The 25,881-nt window shown below is 58.3% G+C and overlaps 3 protein-coding genes across 3 annotated transcripts; 2 read left to right on the top strand and 1 right to left on the bottom strand.

Annotated features, from left to right (window-relative positions):
* Positions 1-1,234: 1,234 nt before the first annotated feature.
* On the top strand, positions 1,235-13,011 carry BESB_063280 (uncharacterized protein; the record flags this gene model as incomplete). The annotated part of the gene is made up of 15 exons (XM_029364742.1): positions 1,235-2,236; positions 2,498-2,623; positions 2,981-3,658; positions 3,987-4,255; positions 4,709-5,401; positions 5,822-5,953; positions 6,171-6,390; positions 6,891-7,099; positions 7,595-7,727; positions 8,443-8,744; positions 9,123-10,137; positions 10,573-10,720; positions 11,161-11,221; positions 11,987-12,098; positions 12,715-13,011. 15 exons carry the CDS (start codon positions 1,235-1,237, stop codon positions 13,009-13,011), a joined length of 5,397 nt encoding a protein of 1,798 aa, XP_029219450.1.
* Positions 13,012-14,423: 1,412 nt separating this feature from the next.
* BESB_063290 (T-complex protein 1 eta subunit) lies at positions 14,424-21,447 on the bottom strand (the record flags this gene model as incomplete). Its single annotated transcript, XM_029364743.1, has 12 exons — positions 14,424-14,641; positions 15,116-15,293; positions 15,601-15,812; positions 16,043-16,183; positions 16,342-16,444; positions 16,925-17,176; positions 17,315-17,399; positions 17,705-17,757; positions 18,328-18,596; positions 19,133-19,247; positions 20,309-20,486; positions 21,389-21,447. The coding sequence occupies 12 exons, from the start codon at positions 21,445-21,447 to the stop codon at positions 14,424-14,426; spliced, it is 1,863 nt and encodes a 620-aa protein (XP_029219451.1).
* Positions 21,448-22,063: 616 nt separating this feature from the next.
* Positions 22,064-25,881, top strand: BESB_063300 (uncharacterized protein; the record flags this gene model as incomplete). The annotated part of the gene is made up of 6 exons (XM_029364744.1): positions 22,064-22,172; positions 22,701-22,880; positions 23,423-23,642; positions 24,260-24,604; positions 24,945-25,488; positions 25,801-25,881. 6 exons carry the CDS (start codon positions 22,064-22,066, stop codon positions 25,879-25,881), a joined length of 1,479 nt encoding a protein of 492 aa, XP_029219452.1.

A 25,881-nucleotide genomic window follows, 5' to 3' on the forward strand; every position in this document is an offset into this window, starting at 1 on the left:
CACCTTAGTTAAAAGCATCTCTCTCCTCAGACTCATCCATAGCGGGTTGCTTCCGCCCCGCACGAGACGACACAGCAGCGGCAGGATGTGTAAAAACTCTCAATGCTAGAGTTGAAGCGGGTAGCATGCATATGCGGTAGGCGGCTGGTTGCGACACGAGTCTGGGGGCAGTCTATTCCGATCGATTTTAGATTCATCAGTTGAGCTACGTAAGAATAGACCTTTCGCGCTTCCTTCACTGATCTGAAACGACAGGCCCGTTGGGGGCCACGCTGCGACTCTCCTCGCCACCACACAGCCCCGCATGTGCGTCTTTTCTTGAGTCTTCGCATTTTCTTTTCCGCTTGTTGCCGGCCCCAGCGCCTCCAACTCACAGACTGTAGCGACGCCACTCTCCGCCGATACAGACACTTTCAGGTGAGGTAGAATCCGTTCCCCCTCTGCGCGATATCCACCTCGAGCCTGACTCCCGTTCTAATCGCCTTCCTAGAAGGATCTAAAGCGGTCGACTCTTCTCTGCATATCTAATTCTCAGCAGCTTTGTGAGGCTTGTAATTCTCAGCAGCTTTGTGACACTTGCGTTCAGGGTCTTCTCCGCATCCAGACCGGTACTTTTTGAGTTCCACATCCTGCAGTTTCGTGCTCTCAGCTACAAACTCTGATTCAGCTCTCTGTTTATGAGACGATTCTCAAGAGAACGTATAAGCGCAAAAAGGTTCGCCTCTGCGCCGCGCAGTTTAGGGTTGTGGGCTCGACTTCAAAGCTCACGTTGCAGCGAGATGCCGTCTGCGAGCCGACGCTGCGCCTCAACCTTTACCAAATCCACGAGTGAAATCAGATTCCGAGCTAACGTTTCTCATTCATTGGCACAACAGGCAATCTGTACAGAGCTTCTCCTCTGGAATACCCGTGGATGTCTTAGTCGTTGCCACGAGTTCCCGTCCGGTCATGCTCTGATGTGCATAAAAAGTGCGTCTCGGGTCCCCGCGTACCGCGTTCAGCGTTCCCCTATATCTTGAAAAATATGCGGCCGTGTTGCAGTGACAAGCAGAGCCCGTTTTTCGAATGGCACCTCCGCGAGAAACGCTTAGGTTGCAGCACTATAGATAACATTGAACGAAACGGGGATGCACACGCCGTTAAAGGCCGTGGCTATTGTCGCCTTCCCCAGGTTCTAGGCGACGCTTAGAAACCAAGAGTGTTTGTTTGCAGTTGCGACAAGGACGTGGGGACGATGGCGATGGAAGCGTCCCCCTGTCAGACATCGTGTGCCTCGAGCCGACAGGACAATGGCGCTTTTCACTCTCCATGCAAACACACGAGCGGCGAGGCAAGTACTCAAGCAAAAGATGGGGAAGGGGCTCCACCGCAGCCGTCACCCGACTCGAGGCACACCTGCGTGGCACCCACGTGCATCCCTCTCTTCTCGCCCGCGTTTCGCCCTACTGGCAAACCCTGCGCCTGCGGGCCTCGCGCCGCGGCACCTCTCAGCGCGTCGCCGACACCCCGAGAGACCGGCGTCTCGGCCGGTCGAGAAGGAGACACCGGCGCATTGCTTCCCGAACGCGCCGTCAGGAGATATCTGCTTCGAAGCAGCGAAGACTCGTCGCTACACCTGTCGCCGACATGTTGTTCCATGGGCATTCCCTCTGCCACGTCGCTCGCCGCCGAGAGAAGGCTGCCTCGTCGGCCGCCCCCCACTGAAGTGTCTCCTCTCCCGGCGAGGCTGCTGCCGCGGACCGAGAGACAGACAGCCCTCGCGCCGAAGGCCCGCGCCTCTGGGGCCTGGCTGGAACACAGCGCGCCCGAGCCGGACGCCGAGGCCGACGGCCTGAGAGAGCGGAGTTCGAAGGCTCCCGTTGGAAGCTTGGAGCCCAACAGGCCTGAGGGAGGGGATGCGGAGACCCACGCTCGTCCGTCGGGCGATGTGACGGCGGTCGCGTCGCCCAACAGACCCCGGCCCGTCTCCGCGCCGACGCCCTGGGCGAAGAGTGGCTCTCGAAGCTGGGACGTCTCTTACTCCTGCCTCCAGGCACGCCCACGGCAGAGCGCCGGGGACCGGCTACCGCAGCGGGCGCAAGCCCTGCTGAGTTCGCTGAATCAGAGAGAGAAAAGAGCAGAGAAAAACCCTCCCTTCCGCTTCGAGCCTATCGACAGGCTTCCACAGCGCAGGGCCTCAGCGAGCGGGGCGACTCGGACCGGCGATCGAGTCTTACTTGAGGCCGACCAGAGAGCGGTGAGAGTGCGACACTCGAAACCCTCAAATGCGCTTGCGAGAGGATGCTTTTTTCCGCATGAGCGCCTAAAAGCCCGACCTCTACCCCGCCAGCGTATCCGCACCTTGGTTTTATCTGCAGCGTGCTGGTCAACGCCATCCGCCGCGTACGCGCCTGAACGCAGTGTTTCTGGGTGAGGCGCCGTGGACTTCTCTTCAGCTGCAGATGCGCATTTCGCCACGTTTTGTCGGTCTCTCGGGTTGCGCGGCGTTGTTTTTCAGCTCCAAGCTGAGCTACGACGGCAACTCGCGGAGAGAGCGCTGATGGATGCGGAAGGGCCGCGCCACCATGAGCGCCTGCGGCTGCTTGACGAGGCTTCGCGCTTCCACAAAGCCGCGCTCTCGAAGGTGCGTGAGACCAAGAGACGCACTCAGAGAGGGGGAAGGGCTCGAAGCCAATGACAAGAGAGCTAACGTGAAGGAACGAAGGCACCGCGAAGAGACAGAGGCAACCGCGTCTCACCGTCGAAACGCAGCGACGTGCGCGGCGAGGAAACGCTGACAAAGAAAAGCGCCCCTGCGGGTGCCTTTCCCCGCTTTGTCCTCGGCGTTTTCTCAGTGAGCTTGTGCAGATTTGCCTACATACGTTTCTATACTGGCTCCCATGTATGCTCTGCATTTACCGGCCGCGACTTACATCTTCGATGGTGGATTAGCTTTACCCTGCATGTGCCTCTGCACGGATGTCCTGCGCGTTCGCCTCAGCTCGGGCCCTTGAAGGGTCTGATCAAGGAGCTGGACGCCACCTTCGAGATGGTGACGTCTCGCTTTCAAACTAACGCTTCGTTTCTCATTCCTTCGCCGTCCGCTCCGCCGTTCGCTCCACTCCACTGCGCTGATCCTCGCGACGCGTCGCCTCCGCCTGCGTCTTCTGCGCGCTCTCACACTAGCAGTCAAACGCCGACGCCCCGTCCGTCTGCACCGCCCTCGTCGTCGCCCTTTTCTGCTCTTTTGTCCTCTTCTTCCGCATGTGTCACGCCCTCTGCGGCCTCGGCTCCGCTCGACTCTCCGCCTCGCGAGGAGGCGCAGGCTTCCACTGGGTCAGCGGGCTCGCCGCCGGTGCCTTTTCTGAGCCGCCTGCAGCCTCCGCCAGCGCGCGAGTCCTCACCCGCGCGCCTCGCCCTCTCTCGAGGCCGGCGCAACCCCTTGGCGCCGGCCTGCGACTCCGATCTGCGCAGAGAGGCGCGGAGGGCATCTGAGGACGCAAGGCTCGTCGCGGTTGAACGCGAGGAGGACGCGCTCGGCGGCGAAGGTCACATGCACTCGCCGTGGGTCCTCGCGCAGCTCGCGGAGTTGCAGGAGGGAGAGGAAGCGCAACGACGCAGACAAGGAGACAACGAAGCGGACGCGCGGGAGGAGGCGCAGCGGCGGAAGGTCAAAGAGGTACTAAGGGGGGAGAGATGCCATCGGGAGGGAACGCCCCCGAGAGGAAAGGCGGGAACAGGGTCTGGGCGCGCGACGCAGGGAAACGGCTTGCGCGACAGAGTCCCCAACACCACTCAGACATACGGCAGATCGACTGTCGCGGGGACCGCTGCGGAGCCCTATTAGAGAGCTTAGTTGAGACACCAGTCACCCGCCCTGCGTCATGACCCCTGCATCCGTTGAATGCCGCGAGGCCGGCAGTGCGTCTTTTCGAGTCTTTGGGGGACGCTCTGCGCGCCGAGAGAGTTGGCATGGCTTGGCGTTTCGCGCTCGTGCTTCGCTTCAGGGATTCGAGTTTTTTCGTCAAGTCCGCGAGAAGCTCAGGCAGCTCGCGCGCGCGCCTGACGCCTCCGCCGGCGCCTTTTTTGCGTCCGTGAGAAGCCTCGAGGAGCACGTGAAGGCGCGCAACCTTTCTTCTCGCGCGCGAAACTCTTCTTCTTCCGCCTTGTCTGCGCTTCCTGCTTCGCCTCGCATGTCCGCGCCGCCGCTTGCGCGCTGCAGCGGAGAGCTCGGCGTGACGCCGCCGGTCCTGTGGTTACGGCAGACGCTCTTCCGGTGAGCGACCGCCACTCCCCACAGTGAACGCACCCCATATTGGAGGTAAAACGTAAAGATAAAGCGCATATTCAAACGTCAGACACCCGCTCACGGCACATGCCTGTATGCGAACACGACGTGCTTAGAAAGAAGACGCGCAGGCCAGGGGGGACGGGGGGGCCTGTCGACCTTCGTAGCGGAAGGCTGATTCGCGCCATCCGCCTCGCTGCGTGTTCGCCACGAGCAACTCTGCCGAGAGAGGGACGCTGTCGAGCCCGGAAGTGTGGGCGGTGAAGGAGACACTTGCAGGCCCGAACCTTCCGCCACCTGCGAGAGTCGTCTGACCGACCGACACGGATGGGAAGCAAACACGTTTGCGGTTCAACACAGACTCACGCGCGAGTGACACGAGACAGCGCCCCTTCTCTTTTGAGGGATTCAAAGCTGCGGATGCCTCTGCGCCTGCTTCAGCGAGATGGTGCTGCCTTCTGAGAGCGTTCGAAGGAAGTATCTGAGTCTGGTGCACCCGCGCCTGTGTCTGCCGTCAAAGGGACCCGCGGCCCGCGCTTCGCTTCTCGCCAAGGAGCGCGGGAACTTCTGCCTCAAGCGTGCCTCCGCCCTCGCGAGGACAATGAGGAATTCGCTTTCATGCGCCTCCCTCCCCTCGAGCTGCACGGCCGGTGCCGCAGCCGCTTCGCGTCTACGCGGCCGGAGCTCGCCGTGCTGGTCGTCTCTCTCCGGTCTTCTATCGCCCTCATTTGGCCCCCGAGACAGCCTCCGCCCAACCGCAGCCGCTGCGGCGGACACGAGGCTGCCTCAGGCGCTCGCTTCGCCCTCGTCTTCGCCGTGTTTTTCCCCCCCCCACGGTGTACGTACCCCCCACGTCGCGGCGTCCCAATCGGCTCCACCACGAGGCGCATCCGTCTCGAAGTCGTTTTCCTCCGCGCCCGCGGGCCGCGGCGCAGGAAGCGAGGTCTGCAGTTTGCGAAAGCGAACGGCGACAAGTCACGACACAACGGGCGACATGGAAACGAGGCTCGCTCGCGCTCGCCGGCAGATCGCGCAGACCCTCGAGGCGCATCGGCAGAGGGATCCCGATGTCGACACAGTCCTGCTCAACCTCCAGGAGCTGAGGCCGGATGCCACAGCGGAGGACTTTCTGCGGTAGGGTGAGCGGCAAACCGACAGCGAGCCCCTAGCACGAAACTGAGACACCCCATGCATCCACGAGAGCTGGGGCCGTCACAGAGTAGAGCCAAGCCATGCACTGCGAAAGGGGGGTGAGGGCTGCGAGCAAGGAGCGATCGAGGAGGAGAAGAATGTCCAGCTACTCGACGCGCACTCCACGCTCTCAGGCCCTCGCGTCTCTGGCTGTGTATATTTGGATTATTTCAACACCGATTCTGCGTCTGGCGGCAAGTCTGCGTCCTGATTTTCGCGGCGTGCGCCTCTCTTTGTGTGCCTCCTTCTCGTTCGTCTGTCTGTCTTTCTCACGTTGCGCCCACCTCCTGTTACCTCTTTGCTTGACATCTTCGCGTGTCATCTTCTATCTCTTGTACGGCGCGTGGCGCGTGGCTGCCGCAGCGACATCCGCTTCGCCCTGCGGCACCTGCTCGCGGAGACAGGCGCGGGAGCCCGCTGGGCGGTCGCCGCCGTTGAGCTCCTCGTCAAGAGCCTGATCGTCACCCTGGACTGCGAGCTCGCCTCCCACCAGACGTGAGCCTTCCCGTTCCTTCCTTAAGGCGAAAGGAGAAACACAGTTGCGGCGCAGGGGCCTGCCGAAGCAGAGGCGCACAGAGGGCGACCACGACCTGCAGCGTCGCAGAGAGGGGCGACAGACACTGCACGCGCGTCGGCGGAGGCACTTGCCTTCAGCTGCGCGAGTTTGCATCTATTGTTCCCGAATTCCGGCTTTTGTACTTTTGCGTGGCAGCTACATGCACCAGCTGGAGCACCTGTTGCTGGCGCACCAGAGTCGCGACGCCGAGCTCCTCGCACTCGAGCTGCGGAATCGCGAGCTCTGCTGTCTCGTCGATTCCACCAAGCGCCTCAAGCAGGAAGAAGTGGAGAAACACGAGAAGGCGCAGGCCGTCTTTCGCAGCAAAATCGCAAAGCTGGTAGACGAAGTCGCTCGCCTCACCCCCAACGAGGAGGTGCGCAGCACATGCCCCGGCCCCGGACCTTTTCGGCGGTACCCTCTCGATCCGCGAAGTCTTTACGTGCAGTCAGCCTATCGTGAAACAAAGCACTCGAAGCTCTCGAATGCTGCGTGGGGTTGGGGAGCCTAGAGCGTTGCCTGGCTCTCCGTGCTTCCTGCGCCTTCCTGCACCCTGAACTCTGCTTCCCCCGGCGTCGGCCGTGGTGGCGACTAGGCTCGCAGTAGCGAAACGCAGCGAGCTCTGCGTCTGCAACTCCTCTCCGCGCCCCGCCTGTCTCGGGCGTTTGTTTTCGTAATAGCTGCACTTGCATGAATTGGTCGCCTTTCTTCAGAGAGGCGCCGAGGGCAGGAACGGAGGTCGCCTCCGCTTGTCTGCCTGGAATTCTGAAGCTCCCTCCAGCGCAGCCGGCGCTCCCCGCAGCGCGCGTGCGGCGCCCGCGTCGCGCCTGTTGCTGCGCGATCACTCACTCTCCGCGCGATGCGCCTTTTTCACAGGTTGTCGAGAGGACGCGCGATCTGATGAGCGACGTGGCGAAGGCGCTGGAAACGCAGAAGAGCGAAACTCTGCAGCAGCAGGAACTCCTCGAGGCCCTCCGGCACACGCTGTGCGCGCTCGCGGTCGGCGAGGAGAGGCCGATGGAGGCCCTCAGAGACAAGGCCGCTGGGCGCCTCGTCGAGCTGACGAACGGCGAGCTGGAGATTCGGTGAGACTGGAGCCGCGAGCGCCTCGTGGGCCGGCGCGGGAGACGCGCGCGCCCAAACCGAGTGCGCCTCGACAGCCGCGCGCAGTTCACGCCGGTAGGCTTGACAGGAGCACCCATGCAGAGTCAGACGCGAGGCAACGCTGTCAAGCAGACGCACTGAGCAAAGAGACTCTCTGCCGCCGCACCCTGAGTGCGCCGAAGATGCACACGCGAACTTCCTTCTCTGCGAGCGCCACGCTGCTGATGAACCCTTTGGCTTCAGGAGGGCGTCGCGGGAGTGTACTGCGTGTCTGCAAGGCACAGAATACTCCTGTCTTTTTCACTCGCGTGACTCCGCTCCACGTCGGCAAGGAACTGTTGGATTCCGAGGCGCAGACATCCCTGGCGACGGCAATCATGCCATTGGCCTCTCTCTATCGTAGCTCCTCTGTCGGCGCCTGAGCACAGCGCTGCGTTTCGCTTCTCGCGTTTCTGTTTGCTGGAAACCGGCCTCAGGTCAGTCGACACGAAGGACGCTGCAACGCTCGTCGTAGCAGAAGACCTCGGCGATCCCGATTACTGCAGCCCCGTGAAGCTCCGCTGGCTACTGCTGCGGCAGATTCTCCTCGCGCACAGAGGCGAGGATCCCGTGAGCGCAAGCACTCGAGGCAATGATCCAGAAACGCGTTGAAAGAATGAAAACAGAGGCTGACTTTAGCGGGATACTGGGGGAGTGCGATAGCGTGGACAGCAGAGCAACCGCCACGGAGCTCGCTGCCGCTCGGACGCGCCGGCAAAGGAGAAATGAAATCTTGAGTCTCGGCGTTATGAACGATGGTCAAAGAGGAGCCCGCGAGGAGGACGGAGGAGGGAGGGCGACGCAGAAAGCGGCACATGCTAGCTGACGAAGGAGGGAGGCAGACAAGGAACACAGCGAAATAAAAGGGCTGGCGGACACAAAGAGATGGCCGTGGACGCAGACTGTCACTGAAAGGAAGCCGCTCAACGACAAACGTGACACATCGCAGACACGATTTCCAGAGAGCCGAGGCGTGACCTTTCGAAAACAGGCGTACCTCCTGATAAAAAGGAACCAGGTCACGCGTAATCTACATACAGTTGTGTAGTGAGATGCAGAGAAGCTAGAGGAAAACAACAGTCTCTCGCAGGCTTTCACTCAGAGTATCACCTCTCCCTTCGCGTCTGCAGCTCATTCGCGTGCGCTTACTCCGGCCTCCGCTTTCGGTTTTTCAGCATCCTCCGTATTCGACGGCTTTTCTTCAGTCGTTTGCAAATCATTGGCGGCGAGTTTCTAACTCTTTCCGTGAGTCTTCATCGGCTTTTTGTCGCCCGCTTTCGCTCAGGTCTCGCTGTCCATGTCGGATCTTGTCGCGCATATCGAGCGCATCTACGATTTCAAAACTTCTGTTGAGTTCTCGGCACCTCCCGCGCCCGCCTCCGCTCCTTCTGCTTCAGAGGGGCCTGCGGTTTTCGGCGCGCGGCTCTCGCTGCTCGAGGCCTGGCTCGAGTTCGAGGTCGAGGAATTCGGCTTCGTGTCGCAGGGAGAGAAGAAAGTCGCGCACATCCTCGCCACGCTTCTTGGCCTGCTTCGTGCGGCGGGTGGCAGGACTGAAGGCCTTCCAACGGAGGTCAAACTGTTTGCCAGGTGAGCGATAGAGGCGACGAGCTGACGCGAGTGAGGCAAGGCATCTGCGGAGTCAAGTCACCTCTGTCGCTGCACATTTACGTGCGACTCCTACGAGTGGGTATATATTCTCTCACCCCTCATCAGTCCATCGATTCAGATATATATATATATATGTATAAATAGACATACATATGTATTTGCAAAGGCACATCCAGCCGGAAAGAGTCTGTGCGCTGCTACATCCGCGTGTTGCCGTCTCGCACTTACACGTCCCTTATGGGCTGAGTATCCGCACTCCCACTCGACTGAAATAAACAATTTCGCTCTCCACTGTTGGCAGCCCTTTACACGAGTTCACTAGACTTATGTCGAGTCCTTCTTCACTACTTGGCGCAGGTTTCTGGGGCTCTGCGAGCTCACGGTCTTTTATCCGCCGCCGCTCCTCAGCGTGTTTCTCGGCGTGCGCCAGCAGTGCATGCGGTGGCGCCGAGAGAGGCTTGCCAGCCTCGCGTCGCAGCTGCGCCTGAGGCAGGCGAGCCGCGAACGGAGGCGGGAACTCGAGCGCCAGCAGCGCAAAGTCCTCGAGGAAGTCATGAAGGAGACGCGTCTCGAGATCCTCTCAAAGACACAGCGACCCGCCGAGCGCGCATCAGGCCTGTCGCGGCCGCCTTCGTCGACCGCCAGCGAGGCCCGCGACCCTCGCTCGCCGCCAATCCCGCGCCCTCTCGAGTCGGCAGCGCTTCGCCAGCGACTTGCGCAGGCGTCCGCGGGCTCGCCGCTTGGCGCGCAAAAGGCCAGGCCTCGCTCCGCGCTGTCGGCTGCTTCCTCCTCCTCTGCCTCAGCGGTCCCTTCCGCTGCGTCTTCTTCCTCTGCGCCTCGCTCTCTGGCTGAGACTCCATCGGCTGCCGTCACCGCGCCTGTCGAGCAACCCGAAAGACGCGCAGAAGCGGAGGAAGCAGACGACGGGGGAGAGGACGACCGCGACCTTGCGGCGCCTCCTCCGCACCTCGTCGCCGCGAGCGCGGGGTTCGCCGCGGCTGTGGAGGGTCTGAGGGGCTTGCCCCCGAGTCACTGGCCTTCCCTTCTCAACACGCTGGCGATGCAAGTCGTGCGCTGGTCGCCCTCCGCTCCCTCGGTTTCGCCGTCCGCCGCGGAGTCTGCCGCCGAGACCGCAGGGCGACGGCGCGCAGACGAGGCCGTGGAGCGTTCCTGGTCGCTGGAGGCGAGCGAGGGCGCCGCGTCCCGAGACATGAAGGAAAAGCTCATGCGGGCGTTTCTGCGCGAAGCATTTTGCAAAGAGTTCGCCGCCGTCTTGGAGCAGAAGGTGAAAGAGGCCAAACTCCGCCGACGAAAGCAGAATCTGCAGAGCGTGAACATCTGCCTCGAGCTGTCGCACGCACAAGTTGAGGCGGTGAGGCAGCGAGCCGGCGACACGCGTCAGAGAGAGTGTCTGCGTGAAGCTTTAAGACGGGTTTCTTAAAGGCGTGGTCGCCTCCCATAACGCGCGTCCATTCGTGTCTATCACGCACGTCAACCGCAGCTCGAATAGGAGCGATGAGCCCTTTCCTTATCGCTTCAGCGTTTGTCTGCGGTCCTTTTCATCGCAGTCGGCGCTGCGTGGCGTGTCCAGCATCTGCAAAGCGCTGGCGTTGAGGGTGTAGGGTTCAGAGGCGCTGTACAGCCGCTGCAGCCGTTCGCCGTGTGTTCGAGTCGAAACCGCCGAAGGCGCTCAAGGCCTCTCTGAGGAGCAAAGGGCGGCCCAGCTCGCGCGGAGCTCTAGAAAAAGCGCCGAAGCCGTCTGCGTCTTGGAGGGAGATGCGTTTGTCCTTCACCCATGTGCCTTCAGGTGCTGGACAGGACTGGACTTCGGCTGCCGGGCGACGTCTGGAAGCCGCTGTTGGATCCTCTTTCCACTGGTCAGGTGGAACTAACCGAGTGCATTCTGTGTGAAGCGGACTCGCCCCCCGAGCGGCGGCAGGGACTCCTGGAAGACGGTAAGAAGAAAGCGTTTACGGACGCGGAGAGAAAGCGACGCACTCGAAAGTCTCTGCAGCTGAGCGACGCGAGGCCAGGGGCCTGACTACCAGCTGAGAAGGAGAGGAAACGAGTCGCATTTTCTTGTCTGAGGCGGTGCGTCTACTGGAGCCGAGCCTCAGATCCGAGTGACCTCGCAGCCCTTGAGGCAGACGACGCGCTGCAGCGTTTGTCGCTTACCTCCCTCGCGAAAGTCACCGCGCGCCGCTTCGCTGTGTGTTGTCAGAAGCCCGGATCGCCGGGAACAATGTGCATGCCACTGGGGGTGGAGGTATCGAGGTCTGCTCCGTCTTTTCTCTCGCTTCGTTCCCTTTCCCTGGCAGCCTTGTGTGGAATTGATTTACGCGTGGCTCCAGGCTCCTCCTGCGTTTCTGGTCCCGCCTCTTCCGGGTTTGCTCAGCGTATCTGCCTTTGACAGACCTGCTCGAGGCCGTCGTAGAGGCGTACACTGCCGCGTTCAAGTGAGAGAGGAAGCGAGGCACATGCAGAGAGAGAGAGAAGTCGAAACGACCTGAACAGGAACGAGATCAGCCACGAGGCTCTGCATAAAAGCCGAACGTGAACTGCGCGGACATTCTCACTCGAGTTCTGCTCAAAAAGCACACGCGATGCCGACCGAACACTCGGCTACCCCCAGGGGCTTGTCGCATCTGTCAATCAAATTGCATGCACGCCCACGCGGTCACACATTCTCATATATATATATATATATATATATATATATGTATACATGGCCGCCAGTGCATTATTCCCCCGTCTAGGCAGTGAGGTCTCTTTGGAAACCGAGCGGCGCGGCCTCTCGCCAACTACGCGCGTAGTCCAGCTTGTGGACAGTAGACTAAATAAAGCATTTTTAAACGTGGAGGACCACTTGCTGCCAGATGGTCAGCTTGTCGAGGCCACCACGCAAGTACCGCGTGCTGATCTAGTAGCAACACGCTTATTTGTTTTCTCACCGACGTGGAAAACGCGGAAGAAAGGTCGAATGGCCCAAGAAACGAGGAAGTGTGCAGGTTACATCAACGAGCGATCCAGAGACATCGAGAACGCAATCGCTCCCCCACAGCGTACATACAGGTCTTCGCCGAACAACGCGCTTCACAGTGCTTTGTTTCATTCTTCTACCAGCGCCTGTCGATTTGTTCCTCCTTTCTCACTTTGCCATATGCTGTGCTTCTGCCGGCCTCTCGCTGTTTCGCTGTCTCCTCGCTGCGTGGGAACCCCAGAGAGAGCATGGAGACGCCTCTGAGTCGCTTCCGGTCCGCGGTGGAAGCGAAAGGCTCTTCGCGCTTTTCGCGCGCAGAGTTCCGTCGAATTTTGAAAACGATCGACGCGGGAGTGAGCGCCGCCTTTTCCCGATTTCTGACTCCTGTAATGAGATACAGGCAACCAAGTTCTGTACGATTGCACTAGACAGGCCTAAGACCCCGTTATACTACTCAGATCACATGGCGTCTAGCCGTTGAAATCATGCCGGCGGCGGAAATGCCGTTTCAAAGAAAAGGATGTTTAGCCGAGACGCAATTGCCACCGCGACGAGGGCAGTTGCAGGCGAACGAGAAGTCGACGCGCTTGTTGCCTGAGATGAGAAAAACGCTCTTCTGCATGTTGTTCTGCACCGCCACGAGCTGCATCTCCAAACCTTCCTACCGACAATCAGATACACCTGCAGCAGTGAAATCGTCTATGCCTCTCTAGCTCTCTCGCTCTGTCGCTCGGCATGCGTCTATGCCTTAGTCGATCTATGCCCTAGTTGATGCATTTGCAGCTCTACACTCATACATGTGCCGGCATGCAGATATGTATACATATATATATATATATATATATGTAGGTAAATACACCTAACGTGCCGCCTTCGTCTCTGCTTCGTGCTGCGGATCTGTGAGCCTCTACCTCCTTGCATGATGTCGGTTGCATTTCACCTCTCTGCGTTTTCCTCTCTTCCTGCCAGGCGACGGTAGCGGCTTCCAACGCCCTGTTTGCAGAGTGCCGTCGCCTCCGCGCCGCCTGCACAGTAGACTCCGAAGTAACGTCTTTGAGATCAAGGGAATTCCTCGATTTCGTTGAAGACGCGATTCCTGAAGACGTCTTCTACGTTGCGTCGCTCTCCCAGGGTCACTTCTTCGCACCCACCCTAGCCCTCAGAGGCCTCGCAGAGAAAAACTTCATGACTGTCCGCGAAGTGAGAAAAGCACCAGGCGTGTACCGTCGGCGCCCGCTCCGCGTCACCATCCGGCCGTCTCCCTAGTGAACGAGATCAGATCTATCTGCCATTTCTCCCCGTACATCTATCTATCTAGATATATATATTGATATACCAGTCTATCCATATCTACCTATATCAACCTGCCTATTCATGTGTATATGCATCTGTATATCTACTTTGATCGGGAGATATTTTTCCACTGTGGCTGGACAGATGCTCGTTTCGCCATCGCACATGTCTACGATTGTGCGAAGCCGTGTGAGGTGACGCCTCTATATCTGTGTATATCAACACAGAAAAAAATACGGAAGATTACCCATCAATGCTCAAGTGCAGACACACTCCTAAGCAGGGAGGTTGTTCTGAGCCTTAGTTCGAAGCCAGTGGATATATATACATACATACTTATGACCATATGTGCATATATGTATACTGGAGCCTACACAGTTATCCAGCAGAGAATATGCTCACCAAGCAGTCACAGAGCCTACGGCCTTGCGCGCTCCAACTGGCAAAGCGCGTGTCCCAAGAAACTAATTGATTTTTGCTTTCCTGTGCCGCAGGCTGTCCCACCTCCAGTGAAGAAGCGGCGCCGGGGCGGCAAGGCGGGACGCGAAGGAAGCCGGCCAGCCACCGCTGCCGGAAAAGCGCCAAAAAGACGAAACTAAAAAGACAGAAAACCAGGTTCCTGCTCTGTGCTTCGTCTCGCCGCGCGTGTTGTAGCGACGCGCCATTCTTTACGCTCAGATGCCTGGCAAAAGTCTCTCTAGGGCTTCCCTCGCTGCATGCGAGCGACCGTGGAACGAAAGCAAATCGTCTGGCGGCCGTTGCGAGACGGCCGGAACTGAGGAGGGTTTGCTATCGCCGCGTGACCGCTCTCTCTGATTGAAGAATGCGTTTGATCTCTCACGTTTGAGTGTCTTTCCTCTCTCCTCTCGGCAGTTCTTGTGCCTGTGACTGTGAGAATACTTTCCTTCCACAAACATTTCCGTTTTTTACACGTCTTTCGTTTGCGATTCTTAGTGATTTTCTCCTTTTCCATCGATGCTGGTGCCTTTGCACGGCGCGACAAGGCGTAGAGGCCTGGCGTGCGGCGGCGATTCGGCGGTACTTTGAGGACGGGCAAAATAGGAAAAACAATTCAAGAGAGGAAAAGCCAGGTCGATACATCCTCAGGCAGCACGTGTTCTGGAGCCTGGGTCGACAAAAACAAGAAAAAAAAGACATCCGACGAAACTCATGCACTGCCCCTTCGCACCCCCTTGTCCGAATCCCACGACACGCACTTCTACACATGCACATGCGTACACTTTGCGTCCTACACATATATATATATATATATATAAAGTATAAGCATGCATATTTGTGGCGCATGCAGATCCACACATGTGTATGGATCTCTGCTTGGCTGACGCATGGCGCAGTCGCGACGTCGCAGTTGCGCGGGCGCGCGTTCACCTCCTCTTGGGCGGCATGCGCATCTGAGGTCCCCCCTTCTTGTCGTTCGGGTTCGGCTGCTTGATGGTTTCGTCGATCGACAGAATGATGCACGCCGCCTCAGTTGCCGCAGCGAGCGCGTTCTCCTTCACCAGCGCAGGCTCCCAGATGAACTCCTTCATCGCGTCGCAGACACCTCCGTTGATGCAGTCCACGCCGTACCACTGCGTCTCACCTGAACGCAAAGCACAGCGGACGATATTATTATACATTTATGTATGTGTATTTACGGATTTATATTTGGATACAACTGTGTTGCGTGCATATTCCCTCGATGTGCAAGCACGCAGCCCGAGCCGACATGAGTGAAGACGCGAAACGAAACTCGAGGCAGGGCGAACACGCATCTCCTTTGCCGGCCAAGTGAGGCCGCGCCCCTGGAGACATGAACTCCTCAGATACCAACACGTAGCCACAAACCTATACCTAAACATTGATAAATATATACATGTACGTATCGCCTATCGACCTAGTCCTACTGATGCAGAGGTGCCCTGTAAGCGGGCGGTGTATCCATTTTACGGCAAAACGGCGTCCAGACGGCACACGAGAGGATGGAGACTCTACATGCACTTCCCTCCGCTGAAACAAACGAGAGAAGGGCCTCCCGCCACTTCTCCGCTCCCCACGTGAGCCTCTCTCGACTCACCCTTGCCTTGTGCGTGTTTGTGGCGGAGTTTGTTGAGGATGTCTGTCGCGTCGTAGCCCGCGTTGGTAGCCAGGGCCCTCGGAATGCACTCCAGCGCGCGAGCGAAGGCGCGCACGACCAGCTGCTGCTTACCGGAAATGCCTTGACTCACTTCGCGGAGGTGCTTCGAAAGCTCCATCTAAAACAAACCACGCCCAGCGCGCACATCCAATATACACATATACACAAATTCATATTTACATATACAGACATACATACATGTATGAAGACACGACCGGTTAAGGAATTGGAGAACTCGTGCGCCGTCGCATCTCTGACTTCACATGTAGACGCAAATCTATGTCTGTCTCCAACTCCACCGATATACATATACATATATATATACATCGATCCCTGGTGGCTCCTGCGACATGAGTTGCTTGTTTTGCAGGCGCATGGGTGACTTGGACGCCGCTGAGACGTCTGCATGCAGGCTTGGCTCCTACCTCGATCGCGCCTCCTCCGGCGACGACGGTCTGCGTCTGCATAGCTCTGCGGACAATCATCACCGCATCGTTCAGCGAGCGCTCGGCCTCCTCCAGGAACTGGTGCGCGCCGCCGCGGAGAATAATCGTCGACGATCGCGTCTGTGGGCAGTGCATGAAGAGGTTGAATCGCTCGGCGCCGATCTGGCGCTCTTCAAAGGTGCCGCACGTACCTGAAGTCACCGCACGCGCAAGACGCAGGGAAATGAAACGCCGGCGCATCCTCACAGAAGCAGAGCTTGCGAGGCGCCCGACTCACACAGCACGCGACAGCGCGGAAAAAGCACGTCTCGGAGGGCTGTCTGCTAGAATAAACACACAGGTGTTGGTTCTATTTATATGCGAAGAGACACGTAGAATCCCCTCTCTTTATTTTTCCGTGTCGACTTTTGCTGAGACTCACCGAGGACGTCGGGCGTGATGTTGCTGACGGTCGTTTGAATCTTCGCGCCAGTCGCACGCGCGGTGCGCTTCATGTCGCCCTCGTCGACTCTGCCGGCGCAGAAGATGTCGCGATCCGCGAAGTACTGCGTCGCCAGGTCTCCTGAACTCAGAAAATAAAAAAGCAAGAGCTGATTAGCGGATTCTGTAAAAGCCTAACCCCTAAACTCACTTTCTAACGGAAAAGCCCATTCTGAGTGCTTGTCACTGACGACTGTGATTTATTTGCGTTTTCTGACTTCTCGATTTTTTCGCACTCACCGATAGGCAGGCGGGAGAGGACGACCTGTGCGCCGCTGTCGCGGATCTTGTCGAGCTTCTCGTAGATGATCTCCCATTCGGCATCGATGATGGACTGGTATTCCTGTAGAATGAAAAAATGGCAAGGTGCTACGGTCAACACAACCTATTCGCACGCCTTCGTGGTCTTTTTTAGCGATTTCTGCCGCTGAGCTCCGCTCTCCCACGCATATTCAGGTATCAGCCATCCACGCGCGCAGAAAGAGACGCAAACTCAAGAAGAAAAGCTAAGTATCTAAAATAAATTTCCACTCAAGCGTGCACTCGCCCCCTCAGCCTCGCATCGCCCTCCAGGCGGCGATCCTCTGCAACCCCGTCTCTGTGGACTACATGCCTCACCAAATTTCTAGGCTTGTAAAGCAACATAAGCACACACTGAATACATATTCGCACGCTTCTGTGTAGCTTCACACAATATCAACTGAATTCGTTGTCAGCATCGCTAGACGGGCGCGACCCCTGGACTTTAGGATTTTCAAAATTGTGCTTTTTCTGAGCCTCGAGGCGCGGAGGCTTGCTTCTGTGGACTCTCCGTCGCTCTTACATCCGGATTCTTCAGGCGGACTTCGGCGTTTTCTTTTTCAGCCTTGAGCTCGAGCTCGAGGTTGAGAAGAAGGATTTTCGCGTTCTCGAATTTCTTCGGCTGCTGCTCAAAGCCTGCGTAGGAGAAGGTCTTGGCGAACGCGACGCCCTGCACTACGAAGCTGTCGGTGTAGGAACCGCCGGTGACTTTCTTGACGCCGATCATCTCCTTGTCGAGCGACTCGTCCAGCATCGAAACCGCGTCAACTACCATCTGAGAATGCGCGCACGGGACAGGCCGGCGGAGACCGTCAGGAGGCGCCGCGCGGAGAAACGAAAGCCGCGAAGAGACAGGAGCAGCGCACGGCGCGCCAGCACAGACGCCGTTCAACCTCGCGCGAGAAAAACTCACCTTAGCAAAAAAATCCTTGTGACCCGAGACCAACTTCGAGTTCAGCGTCGTCTGGGCGCAGCGCTCCAGCAGCGCGCGCTTCTCGCTGAAAGAGGAGACGAAAGGAAACAACACAAACCATGTTCAAGGCGGCCGCAGACGTCACACTCGCACACGACCTAGATCTGCTGATCTCCATACCTGTCTACCTGTCACTCCATCTTTGTGTGTATCGATCTTTCTACATCTATCATCCCTTGCATCTACCTATCCATACAGGGTTACAGATCTGCGCCACGTGCAGTGTTGCAGCCAGAGGCAGCCAAGCGCAAACAGGCTGTTTGAAGCGACCTCTGCTGGAGCCGTCGTCTCTCTCGTGCACGAAAAACGAAGAACGAGAGAAGGACTCACTCCGCGGGAGTGCTGGACAGGTCGATCTTGAGCTCGCCGATGCGCTCGACGGCCTGAAAAAGCATGTCAAAGACGCGCAAAAGTAAGCACGATGACTCTCGCATCGAAGCGCAAATGCAGACGAAGAAAAACGCGCGGAGCAGGGCACTGCCGCGACCGTCTTTCTCAACTCGACGGACTTGCGTGCACCGGCATACACACACTAATGTCTACGCATACACGTAAGTCTATTCATCTATCTATCTATATATCGGTAGACATGGCAAGTTACCCTCGACCATACGGCTTCGAGCAGAGACGAAGGCCCCTGAGGCGTACCCATTCGGGCTCGAGGGATCAGACAGCGCCCACGGTCTACCGCTTGCAAAACGCAAAAATAAATATGCTTCTCTCTACATGTGACTGCATGCAGAGGAGATTATGCATACATAAACACATATATAGCTCGCACATGTTCGAGCGGCGCTCTCCTCACCCACTCTGAAGGACAGGCGTGACTCCAGCATCCCCATATACATATATATATATATATATCTACATGTACGTGAACTGCATATGCGTAGGTGCGCAGGTCTCAGTTCGTTTGTGAGGCTAGAGGAGGCCGTATGTGTCTGCGCACGCACCATTTGGCAGGCTGACGCGTATCCCTTGATGAGGATTTGCGGCGCCATGCCGCCTTCAATGAAGCCCTTGGCAGCCTCGAGGAACTCCGCGGCAAGCAGCACCACAGAGGTAGTGCCGTCGCCGACTTCGTCATCCTGCGCCTTCGCGATATCGACCAGAAGAGACGCCGCAGGATGAACGACGTTCAGAAGCGAAACGACCGTCGCGCCGTCGTTGCTAATCGTCACGCCGTTCTCTGTGTGAATCAACTTATCCATGCCACGAGGGCCTGCAAAACCGACACATGCATACGTCGCCCTCAATCCAACCAAGATATATACAGAGATATGTATACGTATATATATATATATATATATATATATATATATATATATATATATATATATATATATATATATATATATATATATATATATTTATATACATTCACGTGTGCGCACGCCGGTGCAAAATGGTGCAGTTCGTTCTCTATATACATGTACATATACATCTATGTACATACACGTATGAGTGTATGTATGTTTGCAAGTTGTCGCTGCGTGAAAAATGGGAATTCCAGACAGAGGGGAGACGAAACAAATTGCATGCTGCCTCGCACGACAGAACAAAGGTCATACATACAGGAAAAAATATTTTTTATATGACGTGACACGCGTGAGCCGCGCAAGACAGAGTCGTGGAGCTTCGCTTCCCACGCAGGCGCGCACACCCACACGCCTGTGGGTAGAGCAGCACACAGTCGCTTGGGAGGCAGACATCTTCGTCGTATTAGATGTTTTTCAGTAAAAAGGACGCGTTTCTCACCCAGCGTCGAGCGGACGATGTCGGCGACGACCTGGCAGGCGTTGATGTTGCTGATGATCTGCCCGCGGCCCTGGGAGGTGTCGACGCCCTCCTTCAAGAGGATGATGGGGGGATTCTGAAAAAGAGAGAAAAGAAATCAGTCGAGTGAGAAGCGGAAGAACGGGGAGGCCGCGTGGACGAGAGGCCCGGTTGCACACAAACCAACCCCGAAGCACGCGGAAGAGACAGGTGAAAACTGGACCCGAAGCTGACGGAGACACCACGAGAAAGAAGAGGCAGAAAAACGGCGAGGAAGGAGACTGCACAATGCTCTGCGCCTCTGCACATCCGGCAAATTGACTGCGGGAGGGCATCACAGTTTCGCACCATGACACACTGCCGCAGAAAGCACGAGACGCGAAAACAGGAGTCTTTAGCTCTTTCACGCGCACGAAGAGACGCATCTGCTGGAGCCTGCGGTCGCAGAGGACGGCTAAGCAAAGTGCGAGAGAAAAAGACCTGACCCGTACATGCCCAATAGAGGAAGAAGAGTCAGAGAAGGAGGAATCGGAAACCAGAGCCTTCGAGTGCGAGGGAGAGGAGAAAACCGGTCACGAGACAGCGAAAAGGTGTGGAACGGGAGACTACGGAGAAGCGCGCGAAGACGAGACTCAGAGGAGGAGTGAGATTCGGACGAAAAACGCGACAGAACTCGAAACCGTTTGAAGGGGAAGACGCAGCAGAAGCGCTTGTGCCGCGTTGAGAGGTCGGCTCTCGACCGCGAGGAGACGCCCGCACGCCGCTCGACGCAGGGACAGCATCGGCACGCAGAGAGGAGAGGAATAAAGAGAGGCGCCAAGATTCACGAAGCGAGGATGCATTAGTTGCAAACAGAGAGTGCCCAGCGCAGACGAGACACCGCTGCATCCGGTTCAAGAGGCCGAGGCACACACGCAGCAACTGAGAGGGCGGGAGAGGCGCCGCAGACAGACAGGGCGTGGAGCGAAGAACGGAGACGAGCGAAACGAAGACAGAGAAAGAAATGGACAGACAGTCTGAAGAGCGGCCGTCGCCGGATAGGGGAGAGGCACCGAGGCCACGGCGGAGTAGAGACAGCGGAGAACGAGCTGGCGCCGCTGACTGAAAAAAAAAGAGATGGAGCCTGAGAGACGAGAGAAAGATGTAGAGAAAACTTACCAGAAGATGACTCATCTTGGCGCGGCGGAGGAGCAAGAAAGAGCGACGTCGGGGGAGAGAAAACAGGTGGCGCGCGGAGAAGTCTCTCTTCGCGGAGAGAGCTTTGGCGCCCAAGACAAGGGGACTCACAAAAAGTATTTTTTCGACTTTTCCGTGCAGAAACCGACGCGCGGGGGCCCTAGACACCAAGAGGGAAACGCAGAAGAAACGCGATTTGCGACTAGACTTCACACAAGTCCCTAGACGGGCAGACGAGACTGGCAGCGTGAGAGAGGAGAGCGAAGAACACGAGCGAGAGCAAAACCTGGGACGACACCAAGGGGCGACGGTGAAGGTGGTGAATCTTTGCGAGGCACCGCGCGAGAAGCTGCACACGCGCGAAAACCCCAACGGCGGGCGGCAGACATGAGCGAGCGCGTGTGAGGGCGGGTGTCTCTCTCTCCCTCGCTCTAGGCTACGAATAGAGCGAGTTGAAGGCTGTTTCGCGTCGCTCCAGCGTCATTTTTTCCGCGGAAACGAGCAGGCTCACAGATAGGCGAACAAGATACGCACATCCTGCTCGTTGTCGCCGTTTTTTGGGAAGGAAAAGCCCTTGCGGCGCGGCCAGGGGGGCCGCCCTCTTCCCCTGCTCAAGCACTAGCACCTCCGAACCGCAGCATCTCTCTCTGGAAACCCCACTGACCCTTTTGCTGCGGCTTCTTTTCGCAGAAGCGCGGAGGGCCGCACCGCATGCCGAGACACCTCAGGAGGGCGCACAAGACGCGCCGCCGCCAAATAAAGCAGCTCCTTCGTGGAACGGCGGCTTTTTCAACGCAAATCCACTCTCAGGCACTAACGCTCAACACTTTCGCTCTCCAGGTTTTCCTGATCGCCTGCGCCGCCGACACTCTCACGGACAGACACACCACGCGCGCGCATGCAGCACAGCACACGCGAAGGCGCAGCGTCTCGCGTTTCCGCCGTAAGGAAAAAGAGTAGAGCAAAGCCGAGACACGAGTTGAAACGAACCTCTGCTTTAAGGCTGGACACGCGCAAACACGAACTCTCGGGAGACGAGTCCTCTTTTTGCGCGCCGCCTACCCCTGCAGGCCGCCGCAGAGAGACGCCCGCTTGTCGCACATGTCTCGCGAGCCGTCCATGTGTGCTTTTCAAAAAGAAAAAACGCTGACCTATGGTGTTCAAGGCGCCTACTCTGCTCCCTGACCCATCTTCCTCTCTTCCAGTCGTCTCTATTTTCTCTGAGGTCGGTCTGTCCTCTCTCGGTCAGTGAGGCGACCCAGCGTCCCCACCCGGACGGTTGCCTCGTCCCTGCTGGCGTGTTGGCTGCCAGACTTTCAGCGGTGCATCCCTTTCTTCTCAAAACACAAGGAACCGGAAGACAGGCTTGAACTGCGCGTCACGGGTCAATCGGAAACCGCTGAAATTACGAAGGTTGTTCTCGGCTCGTGAATGTCTTTTAATCGCTAACTGAGTGCTTCTACACCACCGGCATCAACGCAGAACCAATTGAGGCAGGCGTAGAATGCTCTATGCGACAACCGAGTCCTCCTCAAGCATCAAGCTCCGGTAAAGGCCGGCGACACCACGGGGAGGTTTCCACTTCTTTCTTCTCCCAGATCCAGCGGAAGGCGGGAGAGCGACAGCGAGGCGACCGGCCTTCTTCTGGGGCGAGAGCGGAGGCCTTCGCAGAGCAGAGAGGCAGGGAGCATTCGTTTCCTTCTAGGCTTCCCTCAGCGTCCACGCTCCTCAAGCAGCATGGAGGCGTTGCTACGCCGCGAGGGAAAAAAGAAAACTCGAGGCGACGGCTCGCCGCACTCGGTGAGACGAGGCGACGAGGTCGCAGCCATCGCGTGCAGGCCTCAAGGTGAGTCGGGATGAGGGCGAGGGGTCGGTGCGGCCCTGGACGCTCACCAGCATGACAGAAACTCGCAGCTTCGTTTCTCGTGTCGACACGCACACCGGCGCCGAACTCGCAAACACGAAAGCGAAAACGGCGCTTCCTGACTGGGGGTTGAAGCGCGGCGCCAGAGTAGCCGACGATGCAGCCCGCGGGGCCTCCGGCCGCCGCTGCGGGCTGGAGACGGAGGAGACGCCCCGAACCTGAGGCTCCAAGAGGAGGGCGACAGGGGCGTGGGGAGAGAGAAGGACGCCTTGCGTTTAGCTGGTGACGCGCGGGAGTCGAGCGAAACCCGAGTCGCGTGTGGAGCCCGGCTGCTCAGCGCTTCTAAACAAGGCGCCGCAAACTGGCAGCCCCTCGCGGCGAAGTTTAGTTTTCAGAAGGAGCTGGGGCGGAGTTCAGCTTGGTGAGTTTCTTTTTTCGCTTTTCTTTATGGGTTTTATTTATTCTTCTCGTCGGACTCGAGGCGTCTCCTTGTGTTCTCGCTGCCTTCAGATCGGAGGCGCTTCGACGCGCTGCACGCACTGTACCAGACCGGCGCGCGGGCGCTGGATGCCGACCTCCTTGAGGAGATCAACGCGGCTCTCGAAGTCAACAGCGGCAGCTACACCGTGTGGATGCTGCGCCGGCGCATTCTCTCGGCGTCTCCCTCGCTAATTGACGCAGACGAGCTCGGTGAGCTCCTTCCCCCTCGCGCAGCCTCTTCGGCGCAGCAGCGGACGAGCCTCGAGGCCTCTGCGCCCAAGTCCAGCTGCTGTCCAGCCACATATTTATATATATGACTCTGTGTTCATATGTATATGCAGGTGCGCCTGTATGGGTATACATATATGCATATGTATGCGTGTCTGTATGTGTATGTGTGTCTGTATGCGAGTTTGTTTGCCTTTGCTTCCATGTGCGCGTGTGACTGGCGAGGGCCTGCGTTGCTGAAAAAAGACGAACGCAGAACAACCGTTCTCTAAGGAGAATCACGGAAAGGGGAAAGGTCTACCCGTGGATCTCTTCCCCGCTTGCCGCTTCGGGCGTTGCTCCTGGGCCCCGACCTCGTCTGCCCTGCGCCTATACGTCTATACAAACACAGGCGTATTGCCTTGTGCATGTGCAGGGAAGGGCTAGGATTTAGGGGGGGGATATGAGTTGCGGCGTTGCATGGATTCCCGCACTTTCGCCGCTTCCTGGCATTCTTTTTTCTTGCTGCTGGTGCGCTCGCGCAGAGTTCATCCGCGACTGGACGAAGGCGAGTCTGAAGAACTACCAAGTCTGGTTCCACAGGCGCTGGGTCGTTGAGCAGTGCGTGAGCCGCATGCGAGAGGAGGCCGCGAAAGCAGGCCGCGACGCCGAAAAAGACGTCCGCGTCTTCTGCGAGGAAGAGCTCGAGGACCTGACGGATGTGCTGTCGAAGGACGCGAAAAACATGTCGGCTTGGTCTCATCGGTGAGACACTTCGGCCTGCCTAGAGTCGAGTGGAGTAGACGTGTGTGACATCCATTGTGCGGCCGCGGATCTCGACTCGCGTTTGCGTGGATGGCAACTCGCGAGGGAAGTCCGATGGCGCCACACCGGGCATTTGGGCACTTCGCAGAGCGCCCAGAGGTGCTGCGCGGGGAAGAAAATCGAGCCTCGATCTCGACTGGAGATGACCTTTTTCGAATCTGTCTAAGCTTTTCCCCCACCTCGCAGTATGCCTGCCTACCCAGCTGTCGAGCGCCTCATTCTTTGCGTCTGCGGCTGAGGCGTTGGCCTCTATCCGCCTCTATCGCTCGGCGCGTCTGAGGCTCGCGAGCTGTCGCCTCTTGGTCTTCCGCGAGATTCAGATCTCTGCAGTCGCCTCGCCGGCGTGTCTCTCCGAACGCCTCAGCGCGGCGTCTGTGTCGGTCCAGACTTTCTGTTCCACTTTCTAAAATGGGATTCCACGTTGATATAACGTACCGTTTTCTGGGGAGTATGTACTATGAGCTGGGCTGTCGCGCTGCGCCCGCGTGTCGTCCCCTCTGAGGGTCTAGCGCGCCTCACTCTAGAGACTTCAGTGTCTCTCTTCTTCTGAATTTCAGCGTTTGGCTGCGGAGCGTCTGTCCGCGGCCGGTCGCCGCGGACGTCGCCTGGGGCTTGCGCTGGATTCGCGCAGACCCCTTCAACAACTCGGCGTGGATGTTCCGGCGCCTCCTCGCGAGCGCACAGGCGCGCGGCGAGGGGGAGGCAGACTGCGGCGCGCGAAAACCCGAGGGCGACCCAACGACGCAGAGGCCGCAGGCCCCAGCTGCAGCAGAGCGTGAGGCGGAGGGCGACGCCGCGGACGCCGATGGAGGCGCGAAAAGCGTCTCACGAAGGGCGACAGAGACAAAGACCGCAGAGCTGGCGCGCCGACGCCGCATGCGGACGTGGTTAGACGAGGTTCGGTGAGTTCGAAGCTTCGGCTCCGCGGGCCGTGAATTTTTCTCCTCCTTTCTTCTTTTTCTTTTGCGACTTGCTCTTTTTGTTTCTTTCTGGCGGGGCTGTTGTGTCGGCGTTTCGTGCCCTTCCGCCTGCCTCCTCTCCACTCGCCTTCGCCCGCTGTCGCGGCTCGCAGAGCATCGGGTTCGCCTCGTCCCTCTGCGTTTCCGTCACTGTGCGCAGCTTTCTCCTCGCCCCAAGCGCGAAGCAGCACCTAGAAAACTCCTTTCGTCCCGTGCGCGTGACTCGGGATGCCAGTACGTTGTCGCTGACGCGCGTCCGCGAGCTCTGTCTCGTTTGTTTCAGATTTTCGCTCGTCTGCTGGCGCACCACGCCAGGAAACGAGGCCGCGCTTCGCTACCTCCTCGACGCTGCAAACCAGTCGTTGGCAGCACTCGCGGAGGCGCAGAAGGCCGGCGTTGCGGACAAGGCTGACGCAGTGCATCGTGAACCCGAAGCCGATTCGCGGGCCTCATGCGGCGGAGCGCCCTCGGCTGCGCAACTCGAAAGGGAAGAGGGCGACCTCTCGCGCGAAGAGCTCATTGGAGTCCTGCAGCGAGCCGCAGAGCATGTACTCAGCCGCGTGACCCGTGGAAAGCCGCAAAGAGCCACGTCATCCTCGCGCGCGTCCGCGGCTTCGCCGGCCTCCGCTGCGTCGTCTGCTGAGGCGTCTCGCGACCCTCCCTCAGCGTCCACCGAGCCGACATCGCGTCTTTCGGTGCCAGCAGAAGACTCACGCGTTGTGCTCTCGGGGTCCCCCAGGGGCGAAGAGAAAGGCGCGATGCGCTTCGCGCTCGAGTTGCTTCTCTTCTGCGCCTTGGAGGAGAGTAACTTCCTTCACGCCGCGCAGGTAGGCCGCCGCTGCAGCGTCTGTGGGCGCACATTTCGACAGAGACAGGGGAAGATACGTAGCTTCCATCGGCGATAGGGAGATTACTGGCTTCGGGACAGAGCGGCGCGCCGTTCAGTTTTTTGATTCTGTTTTTTATGGTGCCCTGGCGCTGACGTTCACTTTCACATAGCAGCCTGGCGTGTCTTTCGCGCCATCTTGTCTCGAGAAAGGGACACCGCATTCTTCTCTGTTTTTTTCGAGTCGGAGTGTCGCCAGCCGTGTGTAGAGACCTCTCCCGCCGCACCGTACTTGGACTGCGTTTTTTATCAGATCTCTGATGAACTCGCGCGCGTGGACCCAATTCGCAAAGCCTACTGGGCGTGGCGAAGCGACGAGTACCTTCGCCGCTAG

This window comes from Besnoitia besnoiti, chromosome V (genome assembly GCF_002563875.1).
Source record: "Besnoitia besnoiti strain Bb-Ger1 chromosome V, whole genome shotgun sequence".
Classification (NCBI taxonomy): Eukaryota; Apicomplexa; class Conoidasida; order Eucoccidiorida; family Sarcocystidae; genus Besnoitia; species Besnoitia besnoiti.